The 14,867-nt window shown below is 32.9% G+C and overlaps 1 protein-coding gene across 1 annotated transcript in view; it reads right to left on the reverse strand.

Moving 5' to 3' along the window:
• The window catches only part of LOC129228495 (dopamine D2-like receptor), a 118,934-nt gene extending 111,714 nt beyond the window's left edge, over positions 1-7,220 (reverse strand). The window contains exon 1 of the mRNA XM_054863176.1: positions 7,215-7,220. Within this exon, the coding sequence (XP_054719151.1) occupies positions 7,215-7,220 (6 nt within the window). The remainder of the gene's footprint in view (positions 1-7,214) is intronic.
• Positions 7,221-14,867: the final 7,647 nt, after the last annotated feature.

The following is a 14,867-nucleotide window of genomic DNA, read 5'->3' on the forward strand; positions in this document are numbered from 1 at the left end:
ATTTCAGAAGAGTGCCAAAATGCGTTTCTAATCTACTTTAAAATGGCCAAAAATATGTTCGTAACATTGTAAAAATGATTTGAAACGTTATTGAGCATTTCTATGAAACGTTTCGGGATTTTAATGGTTTTTATCCATTTGCTGGAAAAATCAAGAATTTTTTTAAAAACTATCCTGAATTGCTACAAGATGCACGAATGCAGACTTCTAGCTATTGTGAAAAAAAAATTAACCTCCCACTGACCGAATTTATGAAGCGTATCGGCTTCAGCTCGAATGCGACCCGTCCAGACTGATAAGGTGACGAAAGGGTGCAAATCGTTCTTTGGACTACGTAGCTTTGCAAGAACTGCAAGCGAGTAAAATTCTTGATACTCACTTGCAATTCTGTCAGCTTGTGCCATGTTATCAATGCTGTTTTTAGAACTTCCTTGATAAATCAGGAAGGTACCAAGCAACCTGTTATACCTACCAAAGTTTACTCTAAAGATTCAGACACAAGACTGGCTTTAAACGGAAAGATTTATGAATATTTCAGGAGGTTTCCATTAAAATTTCAGGATGGTTACTAAATTTTAGCGGAATACGTTTCTGATGCTTGTGAGATAGGTTACTGAAGAAAATTGTCCAGGAACGTTTCTGAATCGATTTTACATTGAAGTGTTCCAACTATTAAATTTAACAGATATGTTTAACGGGACACATTCGGATTCGATTAGGAGCACATCTCAACACTTTATCTTTAACGGAGCACATTCTAGTGCACACCTGAACTCATTTAGTGCAACTGGGACACGTTTCTTTAATTTAATTATTAAAAACGTGTTTCCAATGTGTAATGGCAATTTGCAGCGTATCCATTCAATTTGTCGTTTGGTTCAAAAACAATTAATAAAGAGCACACAGAAGGAGTGGTAAGTTTATTATTTTCAGTGGTTGAGAAAGTCACTTTCGAAGTAAAAAGCCCTAACATTGCTTCATTAAACAGTAAACTTTTGGGTATTTTTAAAACTTGATCCTTTTCTTTTGTTTACTTGTCTACACTGTTAAAAATCATCTGCTTGGAAATGAAAACATTTATCTTCTCATTTTTTCCAAGAAGTTTTGGCTTAGAATTAAGTTAATGTCAAATTTAAATTCAAGTAAGCAGATCATCTCATAAATAGCGCATGCGCAGAAAGGAAAGCGGAAGTTAAATGTCTTACTGTTTCTCACTGCAGACTTCTCACTGTTGTGAAAAATATTTTTGTCCCCAATTTAAAGATTAACTAAGCGTATTTAAAAAGTGTATCGGCTTCAGATCACTTACGGCCCGTCCAGTCTAGAGTTCCTTGAAATAGGACAGCTGACTTATCCGACATTTTGGCTCCAAGGCAAAATTGGATCCAACCTTATTTCTAGTATTTATAAATACGTTATAATATTCGCTGGTTGCTCTGTCGTAAATTAATTGATGTTAAGTTCAGTAAAATGTCCCTTAAGGTGAATCTAGAAAGATAATTTAGTTCACAAATTGAACAGAAATGCATTGGGAAATGTTTACTGTAATAAACCTCCTTTTCACACCTTATTTGTTTTTAATTTGTTTGAATTAAATCTTCTTCATCTACGGAATAAAATAATCCAACACCAATCAGGCAACACATCTAAAGCTTAATCACCAGTTTTCTGCAATGAGGCTTTTGTATAAATACTATTTTTTTTCGCCCGACAATTTTGGAACCAAAATGTCGGATAAGTCAGCTCCCCTTATAAAGGAGCCTTAGTCTAGACTGTTTAAGTTCTCAAAGGGAAGGAATAAGTCTATGGACTACTTCGCTTTGCAAGAATTACAGACGAGCAAAATACCATACTCACGAATGGGGCAAAATGTGCTTAGTTATGAGACATTCGTCTTCTCAAACTAATTCCACATGCTCTCATTTACGAAACAGCCCTATTCTCAGAAATGATACTGTCTGTGATTAATTCTGAGTAGAGCTGTATTTCAAAAATGAGAGGTGAATCGTTTTTGAGAAGAGGGTACATTTCAAAGGTAAGACTGCTTTTCAATTCTAAGCCAAATTGTCTCGGAGCCATTTTGAGTAAGCGATGTTCTCAAAAATAAGCGGTTTTGTGTCAATTCTAAGAAATCGGTTTTAACAGTGTAAATATAGCAATACATTATATTCTTAAAACCTACATACGTCTTGCTCTCATCGGTCGCAGTTTTTACTTTCGAGCACACGTTTCTACGTAAATATTTAACTGACCAGCACATTAGACTCGTAAACAACTTTTTGAAACACCCTGTATGTTTGCATGCATCATGACCGGTTCCGAAATATTTTTTATTCGAAAATCGCCCGTCAATTGCTTTTACATTTGAACGAAGCATTTACCTGCTTGATAATATTTTGATAGCTGAAATTTTTAACCCTAACTCTAGTGGATTAACCCTTCTTCGGTAGATTGCATTCATTGTTGACCGCTTTTACGTTTTTTCATTCCCCTGAAATAACACAGTCTTACCTGTAAAATAGTTAAGTTACCGGATCCAATTCAGCCTTGTCACAATTAAGCCTTTCCCTGCATGCCAAAAATTACCAAAACGTATTATAAAATTATCATGCCGTGGCGTGAGTTTCATTGCTGATGACGTCTGGAGCGTTACTCGATCATTGGCTGTTATATATATATATATGATGATGATTTGTTCATTTATTTACACAGAAGCTAATAATTCCCATATATTGAGGACTGCGTACAAAGCGCCTTGCCTCTGGACACACAAAGGAAAGATTTACAAACAACACAAGAGAAGGAAATAACAGCTAGTGTACCTATGGGAATCGAACGCTCAACCACCGACTTTGAAGACTTAACGTCTACCACAGAGCCACGGATGCCCCTTTTGGAAACATTGCGCAGCTTTTATATCTTAGTATGTGTGTTTTGTATTCTTACATAATGTAAACAGCACAATTTAACACTTTTTGTAAACACAACAAACACGTTTAAATCATCAAAAGGTGCTTAACGTATTTAATAATCACAAATCTCAGCATAATCTATGACGAAAACACTGAACATTTAAACTAACGTGTATTTATTTTGTTTCTGCAAATGTACTAACTATCCTTTCTACGCAACATATGCGTATCATTATAATTAAAATTTAAACTGAATGGTCATTTAGATTCGCGTGACTCGAAAACTCTGCAACATGTTCCTGTATTTGATTTCAGCCAACGGATTGGAAATAAATAATCTAAAAGGTAAGCGAAGTGGAACAAATGTAAGCGTAATCAAGTTACAAATTGTTTTCTACACGAAATGAAGTGAAATATTTAATGAAGAACAAACGGGTCATGCCTCACTAATTTATTGAAACTGTGTCATTACTTTCAGTTTGTTAGTCACCAGTATTTGCGTGACCCGTAAATTTCACGAGAATATCATTCTTTTCAAACGAGCTCAAATGAAAGCTAGTAAAGGATTAGTGTTGCAAATTTTGTCGAAAATATCACGTGTATTATTATTTCTGAACAATGAAATGACAATTGTTTTCTTAAAAAAGCGTTGTTAAACAGTTTGATTTTTTATAAATCATTTAATAGAGTAATTATAACGAATGTAAATAAGCTCTTTGCAATTCGGTAATTATATATTTTCATTCTAGTATTTGGAAAACATTTTTGAATTGAAATTCACTTTATATTAATTTTTGTGATTTACTTCCATTTTCATTGTTGTTCCTGGTGATAATCTTTACTAATAATAAGCTCAAAGTTTGTCTGGATATCTGGATCTCTGTCTGGATATCTGTCTCGACAAGCAGTGACGAGCACAGCAATTAAACCATTTGTCCGATTTTCTTGAAATTTGGTACAACATTAGTTTGTAGCATGGGGGTTTACAGCTCGAAACGATTATTCGAAAATTCGATTTTGTTCTTTTTCTATTATCATTTGAGCGTATTTTATCGAGCAAATTATCATAACACGGACGAGTAAATCACCATAACATGGGCGAGCAAATTACAATAACATCATTGTAAAAAAAATTTGAAACGTTACTGGGTATTTCCGTGTTACGTTTCAGGACTTTAATGGTTCTTATCCACTTCCCTGAAAAATCAAGTATCATGGCCAAAACGTTTCCTAAATGGTTACAAGTTGCACAAATGCAGACTTTTCACTGTTGTGAAAAATATTTTTGCCTCCCAATTTGAAGATTGACTGAGCGCATTTATAAAGAGTATCGGCTCCAAATAAACTGCGACCTGTCCATGCTAATTAAGCTCCCACAGGGAGCGAATTAGTATGGGCTCCGTTGCTTTGCAAGAATTGTAAGCGAGTAAAATATTCGTTACTTTCTCGCTTAGCATTGGTCATATTTGCAATAATGCTCTTGAAACTTCCCTGATAATTCAGGAAGATGCCAAGTTATTGTGTTATACCTTTAAGTTTACTCTAATTTTCCAGAGACACAACTGGCTTTTAACGGGAAGCTTTCTGAATTTTTCAGGAGGCTTCCAGGATAATATCAGGAAGGTTACTGACTTTTAGCGGAAAACGTTCCTGGATTTTGCAAGATATGTTACTGGTAGAAATTGGGCACATCAGCTGTCCATTGTTTTCCAGGAACGTTTCTGAATTGTTTTTACAGTGATGGACGAGCAACTGACATAAAAAGTGCGATCAATTTAATATAGCAAATTGGCGAGAAATTCATCATCGATTATTTGCAAACATACATGCGAACCAAATGACCTTTTAATTTTCTATGGCAAAGACGTGCGGGTACCGCTTGTTTCTAAACAAAGTACACGGTTACTAGGAAAGAATGTCCAGATATTAAAATTTTGTACTTTTGAATCTAATCAAAACTTAACGTATACGTAACTCTAAAGAAAACTATACTAAGGTTGTTTTCAGTACAAATATGCAATGTTTCTTTTGAACAACAATCATCTAACCTGTAATCCAGTTTTCCCACAAATTACACAGTATCACTCTATCAATGGCACGCAATGCTGCACACAGGAACGCTGCACCGAACTGAACTCCACATTTTACCGAGTAATGATAATTTTGCCGAATAGAAATACAGATATTGCCGAATGATGATAATTTTCCGAATCGTCTGACAAAATTTGCCGAATATCTGTTTTTTGGGAGGTCACGGTGACCTTATACATTTGGGGAGATTCTGGTTGCACTCTTATGTAGCATTACTTTGCCGATGGTTATCAATGCTGTACAAATGGGTTTTTGAAGATTTTGTAAAATGTTTGGCTTTAGAGAGGTTAATAAACAGCGCCTCTGACGTGACCATATAAAAAGAAGACACCACGCGATTACGAGTATAACGAATTGGGTTAGAAATGCTTTGCTTATCGTCTAACAAAAGGATGACTTTTTGAATATTTACAGATAAGAAATACTTGTTTATATTTCTAATTTATTTCGTGTAGGGTAGAACGAGGCACGTTTAAGCAGTGCTCTTTTTTCAAAACGAATTATAACTGGAGAGCCAACAGTCATAACGTATTGATGCTGCTCTCTAGCACATATTCGCAAAAGTTTTTGAGTATCAGTAGAACTTTGGTTTAGCATTTAGAAAGAATAATATGTTTTCTACCAAGTTGATTACATTTTGTGTTGAACGTTTTGAAGCTTATTGTGAATAAATAATAATTTGGTAAGAAAGGACAAATATATAAAAATTATCAGAATTTTATTTTTTTTGAGAACTGTATTTGAACTGAAATGATAATACATTTTTTGCACGTTAAAAATAAATCCAAACTTGGCGAAGGGGCAAGTTTACGCGTTGATTTTGAGGCACTTTTACGCACGTTCTTACTGTGTCTTGTTTAAACATGCCCCTAAAACGCTTTTCGCTCCAAACTGTCTCGAACCCTTTTAGTATTTTCTGGCTATTTAGGTTTGAAAATTACCATTTAATTGCTAGAGTTGCTAGAAAGCAGTTAAAGCCTCTTTTAATGTTGATTTTCTTTGGGCTGGGTGTCTAGTGGGGGGAGGGGCATGACTCCGGTTGCGACAATGAAATTTTCAAAAGGGATTCTTTAGATTTTTTTTTTTTTTTTGCTTCTTTGGGGTATTTCGTTTCTTCGGAAGTTCAGTAGTTTCACAAGAGATGTGTTCTTGTGCCCTGGGGGCAGCCCCCCCCCCTGCTTTATAAAACTCTTTTTTTACAAAAATATATTGTTTTACTGGCAGGAAAGAGTAGTGCTTTTTTTTTTTTTTTTTTCACTTAGAAGTTTTGAGTACCGCACGTTCTTCCACTGGAGGAAGCGATTGTGTTGGGGGGGGGGGACTTCATTATTCGAAACTACGATTTTGAATAAATATATTTATTCAAAAGAAAAAAAAAACAAGTGATGATAATTTCAAAAATAGATCATTTTATTAAAAAAATGGAAGCCCAATCTATAAAAATAACTATACTAAAGAAATTATCTGAAAAAAAATGCTTAAAATCTGTATTGCAGGCTCTCCCTTTCGAGTTTTATAGGCTCAGGGGGGAATGATTATAAATTATACCAGAAGAAAAAAAAACAGCAAAAATCACTCTCACATTAATTTTCGAAAGCCAAGGGGAAATGACGTGCCAACGGCATAATATGTCAGTAGAAAACTATAAAAAGTTTTTCGAATGGTTGAATTCACTTCTCAAGTTCTTGCAATGTTTTTACAACGTTGAACTGCAATCATTAAAAATTTGAAAAGCCATGAGCGCCCATGTGGGGGAAGGGGGGCAATTGGGAGCTCAAGGCCCCCCTCTTTAGAAATTAGAACTTACTTGCTTTAGTACTTTTTTCTTTGCAAAAAAGTGAAAACGTTTCTTCTCCAGCCGTTAATGAATGAGTTATTAAAAATGCTAAATTTTTGTAACTCTAATCTACTGAAATCGCGGTTTGCATGGGGAAAACATCCTGTAAAACCACAACGAAAATATTTGAGGCTCCCCCCCCCCTCCTTAAAATTTTGCATATGGGCGCCGATGCAAAAAGCTGTACATTACTAGAACTTTCCTTGCATAAAACTTGTATTTAATTCTCCTTTCAAAAAACCTGTATTGATTATCAGTAGGAAATTTTCTAAGTTCAAATTATCCTCGCAACGACTGCATCTACCTATCAAATTGTCAATTACCTGCGTTGTTTTACGCGAAGTAAAATTACTCTCCTAAAACTTGTTTCTTACCTGCATTGTCCCTGCATTAAACCTGTATCCAAATTTTCCCTTCGAAAAACCTGCATTAACCTTCCTGAAACCTGTAGTTCAATACAGGTTTTATGCTGTCATTTTTTCCTGGGTTACAATCATATAGTGCTATCTTCATACCATTTCAGCTTTAACTTTATACAATATTTAGTCTCTAAAAAAATTGTTTTATTTTAACGATGGTAAGACATTATGTCCGAAACACTAACAGGAACCACGTAAGACTTCAAAATAAATATGCGTAAACGTGCGCCGTGTCCGGAGCAAGTTTACGCAACCGACTTGGACTCGCAAATGACTTTTTTAACGGTTAAAACACAAAGCTCTTCATAAAACCGCAATGTCTAAAATTCCCTTAGTTAAAACGTAAAAATGAGAAAAATCATTGAAAAAAATCCGCGTAAACGTACCCCGATCTACTCAATCATTCATTTTAATATGCGTAGAAAGTTAAGAAAATTTATAATTTTTAATGGAGGCCATGGAGGTCATGCATTAACCTTGCATTATAATTTTCAAATATAATGGTTATAATGCTTGTTTTACGGTTACAGAACATTACAATAGTAATAATGTTTTTGTTTTTTCTTTTTAAAACAAATTGTGTGTCGTAAAGACACAGGATAGAAGTGAAAATTCTTTCTTTTTTTTACATTCTAAACTGACGTTTTTCCCCCTCACGCAACGTTCTTGTTCTTTTTACGCTTGACTTATTCATATTAACGACGAAATTGCATATTTACATAAAGCAAATTTTTTATAAACAACGAGAAAACAATACAGTACTCGAAACCCACTTTTTAATTGTTGCCAAAAACAATGGCAAGTAATAGCTATTTTAAGGTTCAATTTGTTCACAAACATTAACAAACTAATTTCAAGGCTTGTTTTAGGTATTCTAGAATGCCACTTTACTTGAATCAAAGACATTTTCAAAACCTGCATTATTTAGAAGGTTAAAATGGCCAAAATATATGCTTTATTAAGTTAAGCCTTGAAATTAATTAGAAATACTTTATGATTATTGTTATCGTTCATTGGTTTTGGCAACAACTAAAAGCGAAAGTATTTAAACTTCATAAAAACTATTAATTTTTTCCAACAATTAAAAAACAACTGAATCATTTCCGCCACACAAAAAAGTTGTGAATCAGAATTTCAAAGCCCTCTCATAAAAAGTTTCATTTCAAGAAACACTCATTTAATTGCCTTGATCTTTTGTTTATATCAATTCATGTTCAGCTATGAAACAAATTACACCCAGTTAATATGCTCCATGTAAGAGTTGATGTCACAAATAGAGTTTCTGCCAAAGAGTTCTTTATTCCCACAGGCATCGTAGTAAAAGAAAATGAGGTTTCACCTCGGCAGAGGTCAAAGCCTTGTATTGTTTCATTTTTCTCATTTCTACCGTCTATCATAGCAGTTTCCTCAAGAGACCCCCAAGTGTTATTCTCTTCCTCTAGATTGCTTGTGATTTAGCTAACACAGTAATGGTCCGAACAAGATAAACAACCTAAGATTGGGATATAGACTGGCGTAACTCGAAGAAAGACAATGGATTATATTCGTGGGATACAAATTGTTTATTGTATTTTTCAGATAAAATGTCATTCTTTGTCGAACAAGTAACAATTTTAACCATTTTCGAAAAATTTAAGTAAAACCTAACTACACGAATAGAGTTTTAAATAATATTGAATTACTAGCGCAGTCAGAAATATCTTCCGAAAAGGGGTTTTTGATCATAATTCTGAAACTGCTTCTTTTATAAATCAAAAAACCCTCAGGGGGGATTTTTTGAAGAAAAATACCTACTGGGGCGTGTTTTTTTTTAATCAAAAATACCTTCTGGAGGGGATTTTTTGGTTCAAAATACCTTCTGAAGGGGATTTTTTGATTACAATAACCTTCTAAAGAGGATTTTTTGATTAAAAATACCTTCTGAATGTTTTTTTAAAATCAAAACAGCCCTTTCATATGCATAAACTTATGTATTAGAATTTGCATTTACGTTAAATCCAATGGCTCTGGTGGGTGTTTTCACTCCCTCCCCTTCACTGCACCACTGTATCGAAAGCAGTTTTAGTTGAATTTGATGAACTGATGTACCGTGATTGAAACCTGTTTGAAGTTTTTAGATATTAATCAAACTGTAAACATAAAACATTTTCCTGATTTTCAAAAATAAATGTACATCAATAGTGCAATTATAGGTGTCGTCATGGTGCAAATACAGTTATAAAATGTTTTGTGTGGTTTGTTTTTAGGCCCCTTTGTCTCCATTTGGAGAGTTTTACTCTCCGAAGGGGCACGCAATCGCTTTGGAGGTGATTAGGTCATACCTGTTTATAAGTATTTTAAAGTTTGTGTTCTGTTGCTCAATTTGTGCAAATTACGCATAGCTTTCCAATTGGCCTCTAATATTTATATACGTGCAAACAGGGTAAGCATATGTAAGAGGTCAAATGTGTAAGATTTGTTTGATTGTTGTGTACATATCGCAATATGCTACTTTTCATTATTGCCTGGGTATAGAAAACATTATGTAAAAGCAAAGTTGAAAACACCGAAATAGACACAGCACTCACCGACTTTGGTTTTAATGTACCCAGTCGAGTCCCGACTTACGCGAGAGATGCGTTCCAAGACTCCTCGCGTAACTCGAAATTTCGCGTTGTAAAAAAATATATGCATACAATTTTTTTAAAGCATACCAAATACTTTTAGACACTTATAAACACCCCTCAAATTACTCTAAAGCATTCCTTAACCATACACTACAGTTTCTTGCATAAAGAACTAAATTTTCACTGCATTTAAAAAATAAATAAGTGTTATTCAAGATGAAATACTTTCAAATGGACAAAATGAATGACCAATGGGAATGAAAGACATATAGTAAAACTACACGGTACGCACAGCATGTAGTAAAATTAAATTGATGCACTATAATAGTACTGTAAAGTAGATATAGTAACAATATTTAAGAGTTAAAAAATGAAGATAGTGATGATTTATGCTCCGTGATCAGATCGTTATTCTTATCTAATACATTTTTAAATATGTTGCTTCGTCCCTATCTTTTATAACGCTTCAATTTGTGGCAACATCGCCCCATCATGATCCATTTATTAATCCACAATACAAGAACAGCTTCCATTTTTATAACATTTACTTTGCTAGACTGCTCTCGAAGCTTCAATACTGAAACTAAGTTTTGAACTTTTACGGATATCTTTTTGTTTTGACTTTTAATTGTATGTATGGAAGATCCACTCATATTTATTGTCGTGCTACCGTCGACGTTTTGTAGTTGTGCAAGCATATCGAGAATCTTAGCCTTTTTTTAAAAAAAAATTATCAGAAACTTTTTTTTTCTTCCTATTTTCTCAAACTTTAGATGAAAGTGACACTATTGTGCCATTATATTTCACCAACTTTTATATTAAGAATGAAAAAATAAATAAATAAATAAATGAAAGATTCTGAGAGGTTATTTGATGCACTAGAATAGTTTGTTGCGGGAACTTTGGATGTAAGTGATGCTTAAAGGGATGTAATAACACATAACAATCAATATTTAAATATCCAATAACGAAGCTGATACTTCCTTCCAAAAAAAATCGTGTTGTTGGCGAAAAATTCGCGTCAGCTCTAAAACTCGTTGCCCGTGAAAAATTCGCGTTAAAGCTATTTCGCGTAAGTCGAATCGCGTTGTAGCGGGAGTCGACTGTAGTTGGAAAATCACAACACGTGCGTGTTAGAAATTAATTTTAAACTAAAATTGTGAAACGTAGTAGTCACGTGGTCCCTTACAATGGCGTTGCATAAATTAGCATCGTACGTGAAGTATGATGAATACTGAATAAAAATTACGCAAAAAAAGATAATGTAAATAAAAATTTCAAAGTAAATGAAACTAAAAAATATATATAAATAAAACAAACAATATGTGTGTATGTGAGTATGTTCCCTTTACAAATCCACAGTTTACGTTGGATCTCAATCAAAATTGGCAGAGAAGTACTTGATCACCGGAGAAGGAATGTAGGGAGAATTTAATTTTTAGAATCCGAAAATGGCATTAATGTCCCTTTCTACTCGAAATAATTATCCGATTTTCTTGTTTTAGGTCCCATTCGAATGCCAGCAAAAAATGCCTCTGAAATTGATTTGCTTTCTTCGAATTAAAAAAAGAAAACGACGCTTTAAAATCACCGGGAAAAACTTAAAAGCATTTTTAAGCCTAATGGAACAGCATTTTCACGTCGAAAAATTATCGTTTGCACAATCTAATTTTAAATTAGCGCAAATAAAACCATTCAGAAGTTTGTCACTTATTTTCTCTCGACTGTGACTAAATAAAATTTTGTTTTTGTTTTGAGGTAAAAATTTCTTCTTTTGATTATTATTTGCAATTTAATTTCTTTCTCTTTTTTTTGTCCTACCAGCAAAAGATAATCAAGGATTTTAGTTGTATTAATGGAGGGTTGCGTTTAATTTATTCGGGAATTTTTGATTTGCTGATTTCTTCCTTTAAGAATGATTATTTTAACGGGAAACTTCACAGTATTTTGTTTTTCTCTAATTGAAGCATGTTTGTTGAACATGTGTCGCTTGACACAACTTTTATTTTCGAGGTAGACCATGCAAAGTCGGGAAATGCAGCTAGTACTGAATAAAATACGCAAAAATGATAATGTCAATAAAAGTTTCAAAGTAAATAAAACTAAAACTTTAAAATAAAAGGAAAGAAATGTCAGAATAGGCAAAAATAACGTGTAGGAACTATCATCGGATGGGTTTTTAATTTTTCACTTCAATACTGTGAGGTTAGGAACATTTACTTGAAAGTTGCATTAATTAAATATTTTTTCTCTGAGTCCTGCATATTTATTTTTCAAAAGTAAATTTTTATCCCTCCCATAATGAAATAGAATTAATTTTCCAACTTGTTGCTCTATAATGCATGATAGCAATATAATGCATGCGAAACTTCTAGGAATTTGCTTTCAATTTGCTAGGAATTTTCTTATTTTTTTCAAATTCTTGCGTATAATTTACGTTGTCAGGAAAAAATATCAAAGTGAAAAATATTTAATATCGTTTACATAGTTTGAAATAAATGTTTAATTATTTTAGCTCATTCTGAATTTCTTTCTGAATAAAAGTCCTTTTTTTTCAGAAAAACATCATACGTTTAACACACATTTCTTTAAGACGCTGCAAATATTTCTTACAATACTGCTTTTTACAACACAAATAAGAAAAAATAGGAGTGTCATTTTGTTTTTCCAGTATGAAAGTGTTAAAGCGTTTATTAGGGAATAAAAAAATAAAACAGCTGTGAAGATATGCGTTTCATAATCTAAAGAAAGGTTTATTTGTGCACAACATGTGTAAAACATTTGCAATGTTTTTTTCAAAACAGTTATCAACAAGTTTTCTTTTACTTAGCATTAAATTTTAAAAAAATGCTTGTACACATTACTTAGCATTAAATTAAAAAAAATGCTTGTGCACATTCAAATCTATATGGATTGTTAAAAACACTAAAAGCAAATTTAAAAGAAAAAAAAAGAGCACACACATACAAGAAAAACTGCTTTTCGATTTGCCCGTTGGATGTATTTAGAAAAGTCAAAATTGCATTGAATCACTATATTAACTGCATATTAAAATCGAACATTAAGAAGACATGTAGGTTTCGAGGTTAAAACCTAGACTCAAAAAAAAAAAAAAAAAAAAAGAAAGAAAGAAAGAAAAACTTCAGCATTATTGCACATTGATGAATTAAAAAACAAAAGCACGATTGTTGTTAGCGCATTGAATAAAACGTATTCATGCGTGCAGCATAGTAATTTATAATTTTTGCAGAATCAAATGTTCATGTTCTTACGGTTATTAAACCTCTTTTTTTAACATCTCGACAAAAAAAAAAATCAACTATATTTTATTTGTTTAAAATAAGCAAGCATCGTTTATAAGTGAATAGTAGAGTAAGTCCGGCAATCTCGCCCCACCTAAGCAGAAACTTTATTTAAAAAACATACAATGACGAAAAATAAAAAATGCTTTCCGTCTCTTTTAATATAGGTCTAGATAATGTATAAAATGTATTATGTCTAAAAACTGTGAGTTAAAATTTTTATTGCAAAAAAACTAAATCGTTACTTTGGGGCATATTACCTTGACAGTCGGACAATTCGCTCCACTACATCATGTTAAATGCCCCACTTGAGGTAACATTACCAAACTTCGTATAACAAGCAAAAAGCATTAACAGTTACCTAAATGAATGCAAATAAATAAAAATCATAATGCTAACAACGTAATAATTGCTAAATTACGCAGAAACAAAATTCTTAATGCATTTTATTTATGCGTTATAATGTTTGTAATATGTAATGAATTTAGAAATTAGAAAAAAAAACTACTATGATTTTTAACATATTTTGACGTTTTTAAAATTATTTTACTCAGTTCTAGATTTTTTAAATTTACATGCATTTGTGTAAAGGCATGGCACACAAAATCAAATTTCATTAATCTGCAAAAAGTTAAATAATACAATTAGCTGTTGATAAATAAAAAAATAATAACAGCTTCTTTGAAGTAAATTTAAATAAGAAACTTTCAGGAACAAAATCAAATGCAAGTAGCATCGCTACAAAGGAAAATGAAAATGATGCTATTTTGTTTCTTCTTTAATAGTTTTTTAAACTGAGTGTACAGAAATACACCGACGTATACTATACCGAATCACATCAACTAGGAGTTACGAGGTCTCTTAATTTTTATCACATGGCAAAAATAGAATGCATTCCCCGAATGCTTTAGCGGCTTTATTGGGCTTTAATAAACAAATAATACCAATTTAAATATGTTACCAGTAATATTTATCAACCAGATATCAAACGTTTATACATCAATTGTTTAAACCCAAGCATCGGTAGCTACCAGTTTTTCATATGCGTCGCTTATATTTTTATACTTATTGTGAAAAAAGTATGACTACCATATGGGAACAAATAATGCAAAGTTCAATCTGATCTCGTGACTTGTATTTACACGCAGCAATGCTAAATATTGGACTCACTCACAATTCTTATATTTACGTTGCTAACGTTTGTTCGTTATAACGATGATAAATGATTCGAAAATACTGTGTTCGACTTACGTAAACTAAAAAATTACACGCTGCTCTCTCAAGGTCCCGTCTATACTATAACTTTGAGGCATTACTGTTTTATATATCAGAAAAGTTAGAATAATGTTGTGACCCAATGGTTCCCCGCAAACCAGCCTACGGTTTTAGGTGCAACCAATTTCTTAAATAGAAGGGTGTCAATAAAAGACTGTAAAAAAAATCCGAAGCGTTCTTGGTTATTTCCGTGGAACGTTCCTTGAATTCAGAGGTTTTCACCTATTTCCCCGCAAAATCAAGTATCTTCGCAAAAACGTTTCCTGAATTGCTAAAAGATGCAAAAATGCAGACTTTTCACTGGTGTGAAAAATGTTTTTTTGCTACCAATTTAAAGGTTGTCTGAGCGTGTTTATTAAGTGTATCGGTTTCAGTTAAATTACGACCCGTCTGGATTTGACTAAGCTCCCAATGGGAGCAAATAA

Source organism: Uloborus diversus, chromosome 8 (assembly GCF_026930045.1).
Source record: "Uloborus diversus isolate 005 chromosome 8, Udiv.v.3.1, whole genome shotgun sequence".
In the NCBI taxonomy this organism is placed as follows: domain Eukaryota; kingdom Metazoa; phylum Arthropoda; class Arachnida; order Araneae; family Uloboridae; genus Uloborus; species Uloborus diversus.